The sequence below is a fragment of the Ceratotherium simum genome, chromosome 5 (genome assembly GCF_057802395.1).
Source record: "Ceratotherium simum simum isolate JZ-2026a chromosome 5, ASM5780239v1, whole genome shotgun sequence".
Classification (NCBI taxonomy): Eukaryota; Metazoa; Chordata; class Mammalia; order Perissodactyla; family Rhinocerotidae; genus Ceratotherium; species Ceratotherium simum.
This window is the reverse complement of record NC_141904.1, coordinates 18,496,617-18,512,167: the sequence shown is the minus strand read 5'-3', so window position 1 is coordinate 18,512,167 and position 15,551 is coordinate 18,496,617. Positions and strand designations below refer to the sequence as shown.

General features: G+C 50.1%; 1 protein-coding gene across 1 annotated transcript in view; it reads right to left on the bottom strand.

The window, feature by feature from the left end:
• Positions 1–13,289, bottom strand: part of SLCO2A1 (solute carrier organic anion transporter family member 2A1) — an 82,210-nt gene extending 68,921 nt beyond the window's left edge. Inside the window, exon 1 of the mRNA XM_014789481.2 lies at positions 13,194–13,289. Within this exon, the coding sequence (XP_014644967.1) occupies positions 13,194–13,289 (96 nt within the window). The remainder of the gene's footprint in view (positions 1–13,193) is intronic.
• Between the last annotated feature and the right edge of the window lie 2,262 nt (positions 13,290–15,551).

Sequence of the window (15,551 nt, the reverse complement as noted above, 5' to 3'; positions counted from 1 at the left end):
TTATTCCTCTGTTGCATTCAGGGTGACTTCTTCAACCCTATCTTCCACTTACTAATTTTCATTTAGTGCAGATGTGATTAAATTAAGGATTTTAAATTGGGAAATTATCTACTCTTTTCTTGAACCATTCATTGCATCTAATCTGCTATTAACCATTCATTGAATTTTTACTTTCTATATCTGTATTTTTCAGTTCTAGAATTCCCATGTGTTTCTCAAATCTGTCTGCTCCTTTTTCACAGCATTGGTTCTTTCCTGATTTTTCTATTCCTTCTTACACCTCTTTAAACATTTTAATATATTTTTAGGGTCTCTTTCAGAATGTTCCATTATCTCAAAATCTTGGGGTGCTATACTTGCTGCCTGTTGCTCATGGTGGATTGTTTCCTTGTGTGACTTATTATTATTATTTTATTGTTATATAACTCTTCCACAGACATCGTCTTCTCTTGAGGATTCTGGTTGGTCTGGATTGTGAAGTATCCCTCCAGAGTGGTTTTACTCTTGTGTCTACCGGATGGCAAAGACTTATCACCAGCCCAGAACCAATTTTTTATGCTAATTTATTTGCTTTGAGATTCCCATACTATGTGGATAGTATAAATTCTGTTTCCAATTCCATGTGGCACAGACTTGGGGTTTTGATTTCCCAGAGGAATTATTTCACCCAGAGGTCCAGTTAGAGATAAGCCTCTTTGCTGTCCCTAGGGTGGTGGGTTCCCCTCTCACCAAGGGGCCCAGCTTTATGCATGAGTCTGAGTGCGGACTCCCCATGTCATCTTTGGTACCCATGTGATTACTAATACCCAGTCTCCATTAGGTGTTTCTTCAGGGTTTCTTTACCAGTCCAATCACACCACACACATTTTCCCCCTCAACCCTTGCTGCAGGGTCAGCTGGTACACTCATCGTTTGGGTGTTCAACTCATTCTTCATTTCTTGCACCTAAAGATTTCACTTTCTTTCTTGCAAGCTTAGCTATGTATTTAAATATTTGGTGGTGTTCTATTTTATGCAGCATCTCTAGGTATTTACAGCAGAAGGGTCCCAGGTTATATGAACCTTTCATGTTGATAGAAACTATAATTCACTATAGTTCTTTGTGATCCATCTTATCCCAACTAACCAGAGCCTTTGGAAGATAGGGACCTTGTCTGATTCATTGTTGTGTTCCCCATGCAGAGGTTACATATCAGATGCATGAAGGTGACTTGTTAGAATTCAGAGTCCATGGCCACATATGTATTAAGCAAAATCCAGTTCTGTCTCAACCTTCTTCTCCCTCATAAAACCCAGTCCTTTTCCCTTTTATTTGACACATGTAGTAATTTTGCATTATTTGTGCATCTGCCCACTGTTTATATCCCTCGTGAGGGCATAGCCCACTCTGTTTTGTTCATCATTGGATCTCCAATGGTTGATGGTAGGTGATCAATAATTACATGTTGTCTGAATGAATGAATGAATGAATGCATCTCAGGCAGCCATCCTGACACCATTCCTGGCCTCAGAGTTCTGAAACCCCTGCTGTTTACAACACCAGCAGAGTGCTGCCTTGTAAACAGTGGGTGGTCAATGAAGGCTCAACAAATGACTGGGTGAAAGCCCACCCAGGGATGTCCCCATATCCTCCCAGGCGTAAACCTCCAGGCTCAGGACCAGACCCCAGGCAGCACTTAGCAGATCCTGTCCCAGCCTCTGTCCTCACTGCCTCCCCCTCAGGCCCACTCTTCCTACATGGCACAGAGCCCATCAGATACATTCACTTCCCCAAGATGTTTGGCCAGCCCTTAGGGCTGGATTCCCAAGCTCTGAGCCAGCCCCTGAGAGTGGGCACCAGAAGAACTGAGACGGCTTCCTGGGTAGAAACGCCTCTCAGTCTTCCCAGAAAAGAAAATGTTCCATAGTTTTATCTCTCTTTAAGAGTTACCGTATTGTTTTCTGACTTCACCTCCATCACTGGGGAGCGATAAAACTCAAATGCGGTAACAGACATAAAAACGCAGTGGCAACAGTGAGGGGCACTGCAGGAATGGTCCTTCCAGACAACCCCATACCCCAGTTGCCGCCCCGGCCGCATCTTTGGCCCATCCTCAGGTACCTGGAGACCAGTCACCTCCCACCTTACATGGCATTTCATATACCACAACGAGATAGCTCACTGCACCCAGCAGAGGAGAGTGGGGGTGTCACCACAGACTTTAGGGCTTTTTAATTGGTAGTTTTTCTAATTATAAATACAGGACATGTTTATTGTAGCAAAATGGAAAACATAGAAAGTCATAAAGAAGAAAAACAAAACCATTTATAGGCTTCCCACACAGAGAACTATCTCTGCTTAGGTACACCCTCTTCAAGTCTTCTTGTGACTTAAAAATTTGGATCAGCTTTACATACGGTTGTTCATCCTGCCACGTCTTATAGAATGAACTCTTCCTCCAATTTTAAACTATTCTCAATAAAACTTTAAAAAATGATTTGTAAATGCTCCATAGATGGATGTTCCGTGATTTACTTATTGCCTCCCCGGTTGCTAGACACACAAGTCGTTTGCTCGTTATTAGTTTCTGAGCAGATGAGTTACATGATAAAATGTTGTTCAGCAGACAGGTTTCCATTTATTCTTTCACGAAGTGTTTCTAAGTCACTTGATTGCCGCCCCCACCCCACGCCGGGTCCCTGGTCTAAATGCTCGTGTGCTGTACAGCTGGAGTATCGGTCTAGCCTTATAACCATGGGTGAGGGAATGTGCAGCAAGAAAGGAAAGCTGAGGAACAAAGACAGTGGAGGCCACCATTGTCACATATGGCTTGGGACAATGAAACAATAAATATAAATAGACAGCCTTGCTTGTGTCTGTAGGTATGAAGGACGGAAGCAGCAAAGCTCTGGCTCAGCTGGTCTGGTGGGTCTGTGGTGGGATGCAGGGAGCAGCTGTAGAGGAAAGAGCCTTAAGACAGAGTCCCCAAATCCCAGCTCTGTCACTGTGTAATGTGGCAAATGCCACGAGCTGCTTCCCAATTTCCTCCACTATAAAATGTGGACAATTCACACCTCGTAGCGCGAGAGGTAGTGTTTAGTCAGATGGCGTTTCTGAAAGGACTTGTCTACTTATTATTTCACTAAATTTGGCACATCATGGGTGCCCCCCAATGCATTTGCACTCACAACTAAATATCCCTGTGCCGCATATATTTTACCACACGTACGAGTCCTAATAAAATGTATCCATCTTTGTGATGATAGCTCAGAAAATCACGATGGCTGCTAAAAATGTGTTGGGGCTGAGGGTGAGAATTCTGAATATTTGTGACTTTAAGGCAACCAAAACAGGCAGCAAGGGCACTTTACTCAGAAAGTGGACAACCACAAGGCCCTGTAGGCTCGCTTTCCAAATCAGTGACAAGGTCCAGGGGTGGAGATGGCCCAATAGACAAGGCTGGTTCTACATTAATTTGGCCCTGCCAGTCTGGGGTGGGTAGGATGTGAGGGGTGCAGTCCTGGGGTGCAGGCTGGGATCCACAGGTATGTCCCCACTAGCATTAGGCCAGATGTCCTCTGCAAAGGTCTCTATTGGGCCCTGTGGCAATGAAGCCAAGGGAGGTGGTCCCCAGTGAGCCCCTTCTCTAGAGAGATGTCGTCCAGCTGGAGGCTGGAGGGTGGACTCAATGACCTGTCCAAGGCTCTTCCAGGCTTGGCATGGACACTCCATGAAAGCTCCCAAAGTCAGTGAGGAGTGGGATCTGGGGGTTGAGAACAGAGGAACATGGAGGTGAGAAGGAGGAGTGGGAGAGATGGATGGGTACAGGCCTTGGAGCTCATGAGAGCATAAGAAACTTGCAGGGCCTGATGGGATGGGAAGGCCTCTGCTGGCTTTGGGGAACCCTGGGCCTACCAGCCTCCACAAAGCCTGAGGCCCCCTGTGAGTGACGATCAAGCAAGGAAACCTTTGTGATCTGGGACAACAGGAGTCAGGGGCCACTCATGCCCCTCAGCAGTGCCCACCATGAGAGCCTGGTTCGGCTTTTAGAGGAGGGCACCCAGACCACCTGGCTTTCTATTGAGACCTTGCCAAGAAGTTCCCCAGTTAGAGGGACTTATGGGAGAGGGGAGACTGCTTTCTCCTAGAAACAGTGAGGAGAGTGACCAGGAGGAGAAGGTCTGCAGCACCCCTCTGGGGGACATGCCTGGAAGGATAGGCGCAGATTTCAGCTCAATACAGGAGAAACCTGCTAAAAGCCTGTGGTACTCCCGGTAGCTGGGCCTGCCTTGAGACGTGGTCAGTTCCCCATCGCTGGGACTATGCGAGCAGAGGCAAGGACATCATCAAGAGGACTCCTGCCTCTTGAAGCAGGTGAGCTTTCTCATCACTTTCAATTCTGAAATTCAATAATTCTATACACCAGGCACCATCTTTCCAAAGCTCAGTTTTATCATTATTTGTATAAATTCTTTACAATGAGAAGTTAGACATGCCATAAAAATCACGACGAGTGATGCCAGCAGGACTGGGCACGAGGACTTCCACGTACAAACAAGAGGGAGAGACGGGCCTTGCTGTTCTGCGAGAACCCAGCCTTGGGCGTCTCGGTTCTCGCTCATCTTCTCTCCGGAAGCCTCCAGTCTCTTCCTGCCATGGATCCTTGAAGTTTATTTCCAGTCCTGGGCACCATCCCCGACCCTCCATCGGTGCCTCCCCTGCCCCACAGGCAGAGGGTGGAAGTCCATTCTGTGAAAGGCCACAGCAAGGGAGGCAGTAGGGTGAACACCTTGTCCCAATCTGCCCAGAACTTTTCCAGTTTTAAAACGAAAGTCCTGTGTCCCAGGAAACCCTTCAGCCCTGGGCAAATGGAGACAGTTGGCCATGCCGGGAAACAGGGAACTTACAGGCAACTGTTTCTTGAAAACGTGGGAGCCTCTTAGGGAGCTGAGCACAGACAGCGATGCCTGGTAAAGAGCCGCCCCCCGGGAGACACTCAATCAAGGCTTAAGAATGAGCAAGGCCCAGGCTCCTGCCCCGACGCTCAGCTCCCAGACACTTCCCTCAAATCCCTGCAAAGCAGAAGCAAAGCGGGCAGTTTTCAAAGGGCCCTGAGGCACAAAGCAGAATGCCTTGTAAAACCGACTGAGAAAGTGGTCAGCTTAATCCCATCCTGCAGTCTCTTTGGCAGCCAATTGGGCAGGAGAAGTGTGACCCTGGAAGCCTGCTGTCCTCCCTCCCCCTCCTTTCTGCCACTGTCCCTTTTCCCCAGGCCCACAGGGGCCTCACTGCGGTCTCTAGCTGGAACCTCTCCCGGGGTGTCCCACAGGGCTCAGCCCGGGAGTTGTGACATCCACGCCCCACACCTGTCCCACTTAAACTTTCTAGGTACCGTTCCCTCTGCGCCCAGCAAGCTGGCTGGTGAACTAACCGGCTAAACTCGTTCTGACCTGAGGTCTGCCTGTGCTGTTTCCCAGGTACGCTCCACCTGGAGCCACATCTGGGACACCAGAGCTAGACACATCATGGCCTCCTGGAGCATCAATGTGACTTCAAGATTGGGGGAAAGTACAACATATTATTTGGAAACACATAGATATTGTGGAGGAAAATATAAAATTCACTTGATTCTAAGATAAAACATAAAATATCACAGAAATGTAACACTCAAGTTAGTTAAACCACATCTCCAGACACCCCCCTTCATTCTCTTGTCCTACCCCTGTGTGGAAACCCGTTCACTCCCTTCTAGAATTCAGGGCATCTTGGTGGGGCAGTGTGACAAACACTAGAGTACTGGAGCCCTCCCTGATGACATCTGCATTCCAACTGAGGCCTTCTGTGCTCTAGGCCACCACCTCCCAAGGGTGTTGGATGGAGCGTTCTTCAGAACCTAAATAGGTATTACTGATGTTTGGGTAAACAAAATGAAACTTGTCATCAGGACTCCCGGGGCCCTACGGGACTCAGGAGCACACTGAATCTCTAAGAAAGGGTGAGTTTGCCCATATTTCTGGAGACAGGGGAGCAGCCCTGTGGGGTGGGTGCCCATGCTGACCAGACTGAGTGTCCCAAAGGCCCCAAGTCCTGGGCTTACTGCCCTGGCTGGTGCCCCCAGCCGTGCCAGAGCCCCCAGTGGTTTCCCCTGAGCCTCCTTAGCAGGTCCATCCAACAGGGCAAGAGGCCAGGAAGAGGCCCGCTCACCGGGTAGTGTCATCCCATCCTTCAACCCCGCACTGTAGCCTGAGACTCCCTGCCTCAGTTTCACTCCCCACCCCTGATCTAATTTAATCCATCTCAAACAGTAGGACACACCCAGAGAATCAAACTTCTCTAAACCGAGAGAGCTGGGGATTGATCAAAGAAACACGGCCAGCCCGCACCCTCCACTTTCGCCAGGTTTCATAACAGCCCTCCCAGCAAAGTCAGACCCAACTGGCCCTGCTCCTAGTCTCATCTCAATCAGCAGGAGATGAGAATCTGAGAACTTGAAAGGAACTCAGAGATCACTGAGCTCAGGCCCAAATGTTCACAGACCAGAGACTCCAGAGGGGCATTCTGAGGGGCATTCTGTGGCCGTGGGAAGAAGGCAGCTGGGGAGTGAGGTGACCTGGGTAGGAATTCCTGCTTTGCCATTTACTGGATGTGCGGTCTTGCATGAGCCTCGAGTTCCTCAAGTGTGAAATGGAGATGTTGACAGCTCTCTTGCGGGGCTGTCACTGAGAATAGAAAAAGTTTAGGAACATAGATTAAAAAATCAAGTTGAAGGGAAAAGAGATAACCTTCAGCCATGGCCAGAAGACAAGGTGGAGCACACAAATACATAGGATCCCACCCAGCTACTAAGTGAGCTTTAAATCTGTCCTTCCATCTTCCTAAAAGGCAAAGTAGAAGGGAAACTGAATGGGTTATAAAATTTGGTATCCAGAAGATAAACATATACCAGTGGAGAATAAAAATCAAGCTTTTACCTGATTTCAAGACTTGCTGTATAGCTACAGTAATCAAGACAGTGTGGTACCGGCAGAGAGATGTACACACACATCAATGAAATCTAATAGAAACCAAGGATAACACACACAAGTACGGTCAACTGATTTTCAGTTAAGTGTCAAAGGCAATTCAACAGAGAAAGGATAGTCTTCACAACAAATGGTGCAAGACCAATTGGATGACCATAGGTAAAAAAATGAAACTTAATCTAAATCTCACACCTGTACAAAAATGAACTCAAAATGGATCATAGATTTAAATGCAAAATTATAAAACTTTTAGGAGAAAACCATCAGGAACTAGGGTTTGGTGAAGAGTTCTTAGACATGACACCAAAAGCAAGATCCAGAGAATAAAAAATTGATAAATTAGACTTCATCAGAATCAAAACCTTTTTCTCAATGAAAGACCCTGTTAAGAGGATGAAAACCTATAGACTGGGAGAAAATATTTGTAAACCACATGCCCAACAACTTGTACCTTGTATAGACAAAGAGCTCTCAAAACAATAGTAAAAAAAATCCGATTAGAAAATGGACAAAATATATGACCAGACCTTTCAATGAAGAGGATATACACGTGGTAAATACACACATGAAAAGATGTTCAACATCACCAATCATTAGGGAAATGCAAATTAAGACCATGATGAGATGTCGCTACACTTATTAGAATAGCTAAAGTAAAAAGTAGTGACAACACCTGGCCAGTGACAACTGGCAAGGATGAGGAGAAACTAGATCTCTCATACATTGCTGGTGCAAATGTAAAATGGTACGGCCACTTTGGAAAATAGTTTGGCAGTTTCTTAAAAAAAAAAAAATCAACATGCAACTACCATATGACCCAGCAAATGCACTCCTGGGCATTTAATTCAGAGAAATAAAAATTTATGTCCACACAAAAACCTATACACAAATTGTCCACAGCAGCTTTATTTGTAATAGCCCCAAACTGGAAATAACCCAAATGTCCTTCAATAGCTGAATGGTTAGACAAATCATGGTACATCCATATCACGGAATACTACTCAGCAATAAAAAGGAACAAAATATTGATAAATACAACAATCTGGATGGATCTCAAGGCCATTATGCTGAATGAAAAAAGCCAATCCCACAGGGTCATATTGCATGATTCCATTTATATAACATTCTCAAAATGACAAAATTAATAGCAATGGAGAACAGATTAGTGGTTGGGAGGGGTTAGGGATGGTAGTCGGAAGGGGGTGGTGTGACTGTCAAGGAGCACAACAGGGATCTTTGTGGGGATGGAACAGTTCTGTGTCTTGAAGTGGTGGGGTGGTGGTTCCACGAATTTATACATGTGATACAATGGCATGGACTGTATACACACATGATAGCAATGCCAGTTTCCTGCTTTTGGTATCATATTTTAGTTACCTAAGATGGAACCATTGGGGAAAACAGGGTGAAGGGTATACAGGACCTCTCAGTACTATTTTTCTTATGAATCTATAATTGTTTCAAAATAAAAAGTTGTTTAAAAGCTCAAAATAAATCACGCTTTGTCTGGTACTAAGAACTCAGCTGACTTTCTCCCATAGCCCCTCCCTTGTAAGGGAGCCCCCAAGTACCGTAGTGACAACCCATCAGTGCTGGTCCTGTGGGGTATACACAAGTATAAATTCACACAGCTATTTCCTCATGTCCTTCCTCAACAGACACTGAGGGTGCAATGCCCAAGTACATGTCAGTGAACCTACGATGCAGAATGGGGGCCAAACCAGCCCAGCCCCACACAAGGTCCTCTGATGGCTCATTTGCCCACAGGCACCCCTGGCTTCTCAGCTCCACCATTGCTGGCTCTCCAGCTTTGTCATGTAACTGGGGCTCTCTACAGGCCAGTGCCTCCACAGGCAGAAACTGGGTGAAGTAACGAACAGCTGGAGATGGTTAAAACCACGGGACAGGATAAAACCAAGCAGGGGTGGGAAGCGGGAGACCAAGGAGTGGTAAGGTCTGGACTGGGGGGCCATCCACATTCCTCTGCATGGACCATGACCTATTCCACAAGCAGAGCAAAAGAAGGTGAGGGGAAGCCACGCCACCATCCCAACATCCCAATACCATGTCTGGGTCTCCCAGAAGGGGAAAAAAGTAGTCACTGTCACAGACAAAAGAGAACAGATCAGAAAGAGATGAAATGAGCTATCTATATTGTGAGACATAAACTGCTCTTCCGTTGGTTCTGTGGCTGCATAGATCACAAATTGATCACCAGGAGAGAAAACAAAAGCCAAGAAGGGCTTTAGCGTCATCACATGAGGAGAGGGTCTGAGTGACCTGTGACCCCCACCCCACCCCACTTGTTCCCATTGTCCCCCTACCCCCACCCCAACAAGCAGGGCAAGGCTGGCCTTTTGGGACAGATGCCCCAAGAACAGAATAAATGCTGTCCACAATGTCAGAGAAACAGCACCCCAGGGGAGGAGTGGGCATGTCTTCATTCACGGGGTCAGATTCACGAATTCTTTGGCCCAGGGACGTGGATCGAGTGTTTTCCGGAGCAGGAATTGCAGGTTGCTGGGATTTAGCCCTTTCCCCTGGGAACTGAGATGTTAACCCAAGGCGCCCCGCCACGGCCGGCGGTCAGAGGCCTCAGGGAGTTGTGGACACAGGCCAGGACAAAGTACCTCTCCCTCATTTTTGGGCCTCCCTCCCAGGTCAAAGGTCACCGGGTCACTCAGGCTAAGCTGTGAGGTTTGTCTATCCCTTTCTTCCCACTGTTTTTCCCCAGCCGTCCACCCCACTGGAATGTTCCCCCACTGACAGGATATACATGAGTTCACTACACTGGGGCCCTGGGTGTGCTGAAATTTGGGCAGCAGTTACCAATCGACCCTTCCTTCTATGAGATAACCTCAGTTTGACCCCGAAAGTTTCATTTTAGGAAAAACAGATGTCTTTTGAAGCTGGCAGGAAAAGTTAGCCACAAAGGCTCCCTCCTACCTCCCCCAACCCAGCCCCTGTAATCGTTGAATGAACCTGGTTTTAATTTAGAGTCTTAGAGTTCTGGATGACAAACTGCTCCCTCTCACAAGGATGGGTGAGCAGATCCTCTAATTCTTAAGAATCCTGTAAACCAGAGGCAGCAGAGACTGTCTCTAGACTAAATACGGTTGTATTTACTCCTGCCAGAGGATACAAAAAACTCAGCGAGAGTGAGACCTGCCAGGCTCTTCAGATGCGAGTTATGAGGAATGAGAAGGTGTGAGCCTGTTGGCCATCCAGAGCATCCACGCTGCAGCCACGGCAGCCCCCCGATCACGGCTGGGGATGTGTGTGTCACCAGGGCCTGGAGAAAGCCCTGACCACTTGGAAAAAGCACACCCATGGTATCCCCACGTGCTGAACCAGAGCTGAACAGCACCTTGTGATGGTGAGGGCCGGGTTGCACAGCGGTTAGGGTCTCCGACTCTGGAGTCTCACATACCCAGTTCCTCTACCCTCCACTCCTTTCTGGTTATGTGTCCACGCACAAGGGACCAGCTTCACGAAGCCTTGTTTCCTCATCGTTAATGAGGCCAGTAATAGTACCCACTTGGTAGAGCTGTAATGACGATTAAACATGGGTAAAATATTTCCATAGTTCTTGGTACATTCAGACAGCTCCATGACTGTTAGCTACTATTACTATTATTTTGGACTTTATTATTATTAACTGTGGTTTCTCTTAACTATTAACTATGTCTCATGGAATGGGGCATAATTGGTGGAACAATAGATCCTAAATGATGTTTGAACGTGCAGTCCTGTTTGTTGAGGCAAGCACTGACCTCACATGGATGCCAATCCCAGAGAGCCCAGCATGGTTTACAAAGCCCTTTTCCTCTGCCTCATCCCACATAATTCTCATGGAGCCCCACGAGGTGGGAATTGTTCATATTGCCCTGTTTTTTCACAAAAGGACTCTGAGGCCCAGGAAAGCTGAGGAGTGCTTCCCCATGTCACGTAGTTAGTAAGAAGCTAGAATCGGACTTGGATCTGAGTCTCCTTCCATCATCCCCTTCCCCTAAACCATATGGTATGGGGAGTTTTGCAGGAATGTCATAAAGCCAATTGGTTAATCTGTCTCAGCAACAAGAAACCTAGAAAAATGATGGGTCCTCAGGTTGGGTGTCCCCTGTTCCCCTGCATGTCACACATGACACAGGACATCTGCAGTCTATCTTCCACTGAGAGGGTACAGGGCAGTCACTCAGCCTCTCATTGAGAGAAAGAAATCTCCCATCAAACAGCAAAGCCCCCAGACAGCCAGTACCACCTTCTGGAAGCAAAGGCTTAAGTGAGTTTAGCTAACGGAATTCCAGGCTCTCATTTGCCTTGAGATATACAACCTTGTACCTGGTTTCAGGCTGATAAGTGAAACTCAGTGGAAATCTCCCCAAACTCTGGTCTTAGAATTACTGTGGATCAACAGAGGCAATGATTAAGCAAATTTGATTTTTATAATTAAGGAAAACTCTTAACTACTAGGAGCCTTTACGAGGCCAATTGGCCTGGGCCCAGGCCTCAGGCACATGTGGCTAAATCATTAGCATGTGATAAATTATCTTATTTTTATAGATCTTTAAAGAAACTGCTATCATAAACTCATTTATTTTAGGGACTCAGAGTGGGTCTAAATGGATCAATCTCATTGGGGGTTACCCTCACCATCAGAACTCCATGCTGGGACAGGCCTCCCTCCTGCCCTTCGTGGTGAAAACAGGGGGAGCTGCCTCACTCTGGCTCCCTCCCGAGCCTCTCTCTTCTCAGACCACCCAACCATTGACCCCACCCTTCCTTCCCAATTCCTAAGTTATAAACACCAAATTTTCCACAGTTCTCTGCAGAAACTTCTCCAACACTCTTCTAAATGTTGAGAACAAAACTGCACCTGGTGTCCTCATCCAGGTCTGGCCACAGGTGAGGAAATTGGAGGATTATCTTAAACTATCTAAAAATTTCTGTGTCATATATATCCAACCGTGAAATCAATTCAGCCTTTCTTTACTGTGGTGTGGGGAGAGAGTAGAAGCAGGGGTGGGGATCCCAGCTCCACCGCTAACAACATGGTAAGTATATACAGTAGGATCCACTGTGACCTCCAGATCCCTTTCTGTTGGACACTCACATAACCAGCCCACAGAGACCCCCACCCTCCTTTTGTGTGATCTGGGTTCCCTTTAATTGCACCAGTTGGAGGCTTTACCTAGCCCCATCTGATGGTATGCTTGTCACAAACAACCTCTCTGAACCAACAATCCCCACCCTTACCCCAAGGAACCCTGATGTGGGCTCGGCAATCCTCACCACAGCAGTTTTGCCCCGCCAGGAGGTGCATTCCTCAGTTGCTTCTGCCTTGCCAGAATGGGCAAAAGAGCCTGCGTGTAGATTCAGCCATTCCAGGTCCTCCTAGAGCTGTGAGGCAGTGGAAAGCTTTCCTGACCGTCTGGGGAAGAAAGTCCTCACCATACAGCTGCCTACACCCCATCTTCTCTTCACTCACTCCCCATAACTTGCCAGGCGAGAGGCACCTGCATAGATGTTACCGAACAGACTGTGAGGGCCCCTGCTTTCCTGGGGCCAGTTCCAGACCAGGAAACTGGTCCAAGCTTGCAAGGTCGGTCGCCAGCCTCGGGGGAATTCTGAACATTGCGGGCGGCAGCAGCGAGGTAGCAGAGTCCCCGCTGCTGCTCTCGGGGAAGATGAAAGCCTGGGGAAGGAGAATTCTCTTCCACCACCCACCCCAGGATGAGCCGGGCTCTCATCTCCATCTCAGAGGGACAACAGCCTGTCCCCGACAAGGCATCAGACCCGGGCACCTCCAAGCCCACCCCCTTAACGAAGTAACTGCCCGCCAGAGACGGAAAACTTGCCCCGAGAGATGTTCTTTTTCAAAGAACCGGACAATCTCCTCGGCTAGCCCCAGGACTGTCTGAGTAGAGGGGGCCCAGTAAGCAGGTACTTTCATTGTCCTGTTTCTTCCCCTGACGAGGGCGTGTGAGCGCGCGCGACACACACGCGCGCACACACACACACGCGCGCCCTGCACGCGCTCGCCTGTGCAGGCGTCCCCTCGCCCGCCGTGCCAGGCCCGGGGATGCGTTCGGAGCGCGGCCCCGACGGCGCAGGAGGGAGCCCCCGGCGCCTCCTGGGCTCCCGCAGGACCGACGCCGGGCCCCGCAGACGGTCCCGGGTTCTCCGCTCACCTTAATGTTGCTGAAAATTGAGCGGGGACAGCGGCGGGCTCGGCCCGAGGAGGCGTCGCTGCCCTGGCGCGCGCCGGGCTTGGGCAAGAGCCCCATGGTGGCGGGCGACGGCGGGCCGGGCGGCGGCAGCGGCGCGGGGGCGCGTCCCCTCCGGCCGGGTCCGGGCGGCGGCTGCCGGGCGAGCCGGGGCCGGGGCGCCTGGGGCGGGTGCGGCCGGGCTGGTGGGTGGCGAGCGCGGCGGCGGTGGCCGCAGGAGGCGCGCAGCGGCGACTGAGCGAGAGAGTGCGCGCCCAGAAGTTTTATAAGTGGCCGCCGCCGCCGCCGATGATGAAACGCGCCCTCCCTCCTCCCTCTTTTCCTCGGGTGTCCAAGGCGCTGTGAGCCCCCGCCCCCGCCGCTGCCGCCCCCCCAGACAGGTGTGACGCGGCGGCCCGTCGCGCTTGACCTCGTTCCCGGCCCCGGGGTGTCTCTCTGCTCCGGGAGCTCGGCTTGGACCCGCGAGGCTCGACCGCCCCTGGAGAAGGTCCTGCCTGCCGGGAGGGTGGGGGTGGGGAAGTGGCAGGCCCGGGGAGGGGAGGTAGAGGCTAGAGGGGGCAGGAGGCTGCAGGAGGGTGGGGGCGCCCGAGAGACTGGCGGGACCAGGGTGGGTGCAGTGGGGACAGGCGGGTGGGAGCCTAGAGGGGACCGGAGAAGGGGTCGGCAGGGGTACGGGGGCAGGAGGAGGCAAGAGAAGGACCGAGGGGTACCGGAGGGGTCAGAGGGAGCCAGAGGAGGGGTGGAAGGGAGCCGGGGTTTCTGGAGGAGAGGGGAGCCCGCGCACCCCTCCCGACGCACTCGCGGAGATTTACGGAGCCGGTCTCTGCTTGTTTGCACTCGCCGAAAACCTGGGCTCTCTGTTCCGGTGATGGCTCGAGACTTGCTGAGGCTCTGTTTGTGTCGAGGACTGATTTATATTTAAACTGCTCTTTGCACTGGAGAGGGGGCCGGTAACAAGGTGGAGAAGTGGGGGCCGCCCCGGACTGGGCCCGAACTCTCTGGACCCGAGCCAAGGTAAACTGCAGGCGCTGTCAAGTGTCAGCACGGCTGGGTCTGGCCCGGAGTACTGTTGGGGAGAGGGGGCCCCTGTGCACACACGGGACGTACCCCATTGACCTCCTTCTCGGGGCTGGAATAGAACAGTGGCTTTTTTTTTCCCCAAGATTTTTTTCCACCACTATTCCGCGTGCAGAGAGGAGACAAAAGGTGAGGCTTTTCAAGAGAAGGATAAGAAAGTTCTGCCAAAAGCAGCTGCAGTAAGGAATCCAGATCTGGAAGTGTTTTTCCAGCTCCTTAATTTCTGTAGTTCCCTGCAGAGCCAACCTTGGCAAGCCCATCCTACTCCCAGGAGAAGCAGGAGCCCACCCTGAACACCCAGGAAGATTCGGCTATGACACAGGCCACAGGACAGATGGACCACACAGGTTTCTTATTTCTACCCAAGGTCTGATGCCTTTCTGAGCCTGGTCTGGGCTCTCCTGTGTCTGGGGACTTCTCTCCACCATGGTCCAAGGACCCTGGACACAACAGCATGCAGTGTGGAGGAAAAGCTGTCAGACAGTGGGTGGCCTCTGGCCACTTTACTCACCCACAGAGTGAAAGGCATCAGAGAGGCTTTCCAGAGCCTTGCAGCAGCCCCAGGCCCAGAGCAGGCATGAAACTCTGGGTCACCAGTCTGCCCTCTTAGAGAATTTGGAATACAAGGATGGCTGCCACCACGGAGCACTCAGCACATGTGGGGCTCTGGGCTGTAACACCCACAGTGGATTGTGCCGGGCATTCTGCTGGGCACCCACATGCCTGACTCCACAGAACCCCAGCGTTAGCCCAACAGTTATAGGTACTATTACAATCTGGATTTTACAGACGATAGTGCTAGAGAGGTCGACCACAACAGTGACAGGAAGATACACAGCTAGTAAATGATGGAGCTGGAGCCTGAACCCAGCTTTGCCGGATTCCAAAGCCCAGACCTGAGGCACTACATCCTTTGAAAAGTTATCTGTTCCAGGAGCCTCATTTCACAAGTGAAACCAAGCAGAGCCAAGAGAAGGCCAAGGTCACAGGCACATCAGGCCCACTATGGCTGGAGCCTCTTCCTCAAACCCTGAGTGAGGCCTTGCCGTAGTCCTCTGATAGAATTGCGCAGAAGTCAGCCTCTCCAACCCTCACCTTGTCCTACGCCCTAACCTTGCCCTCTGCCTGCTGTCAGGACCAGCATCACCTCCAAAGGGAAAAGGCCTATTGAGAAGTGCTCACAGATGGTTATCTGCCTTCATCTGCCTTTACTAGGTGGAGTTCAGCTAGATGTAATGGAGACCC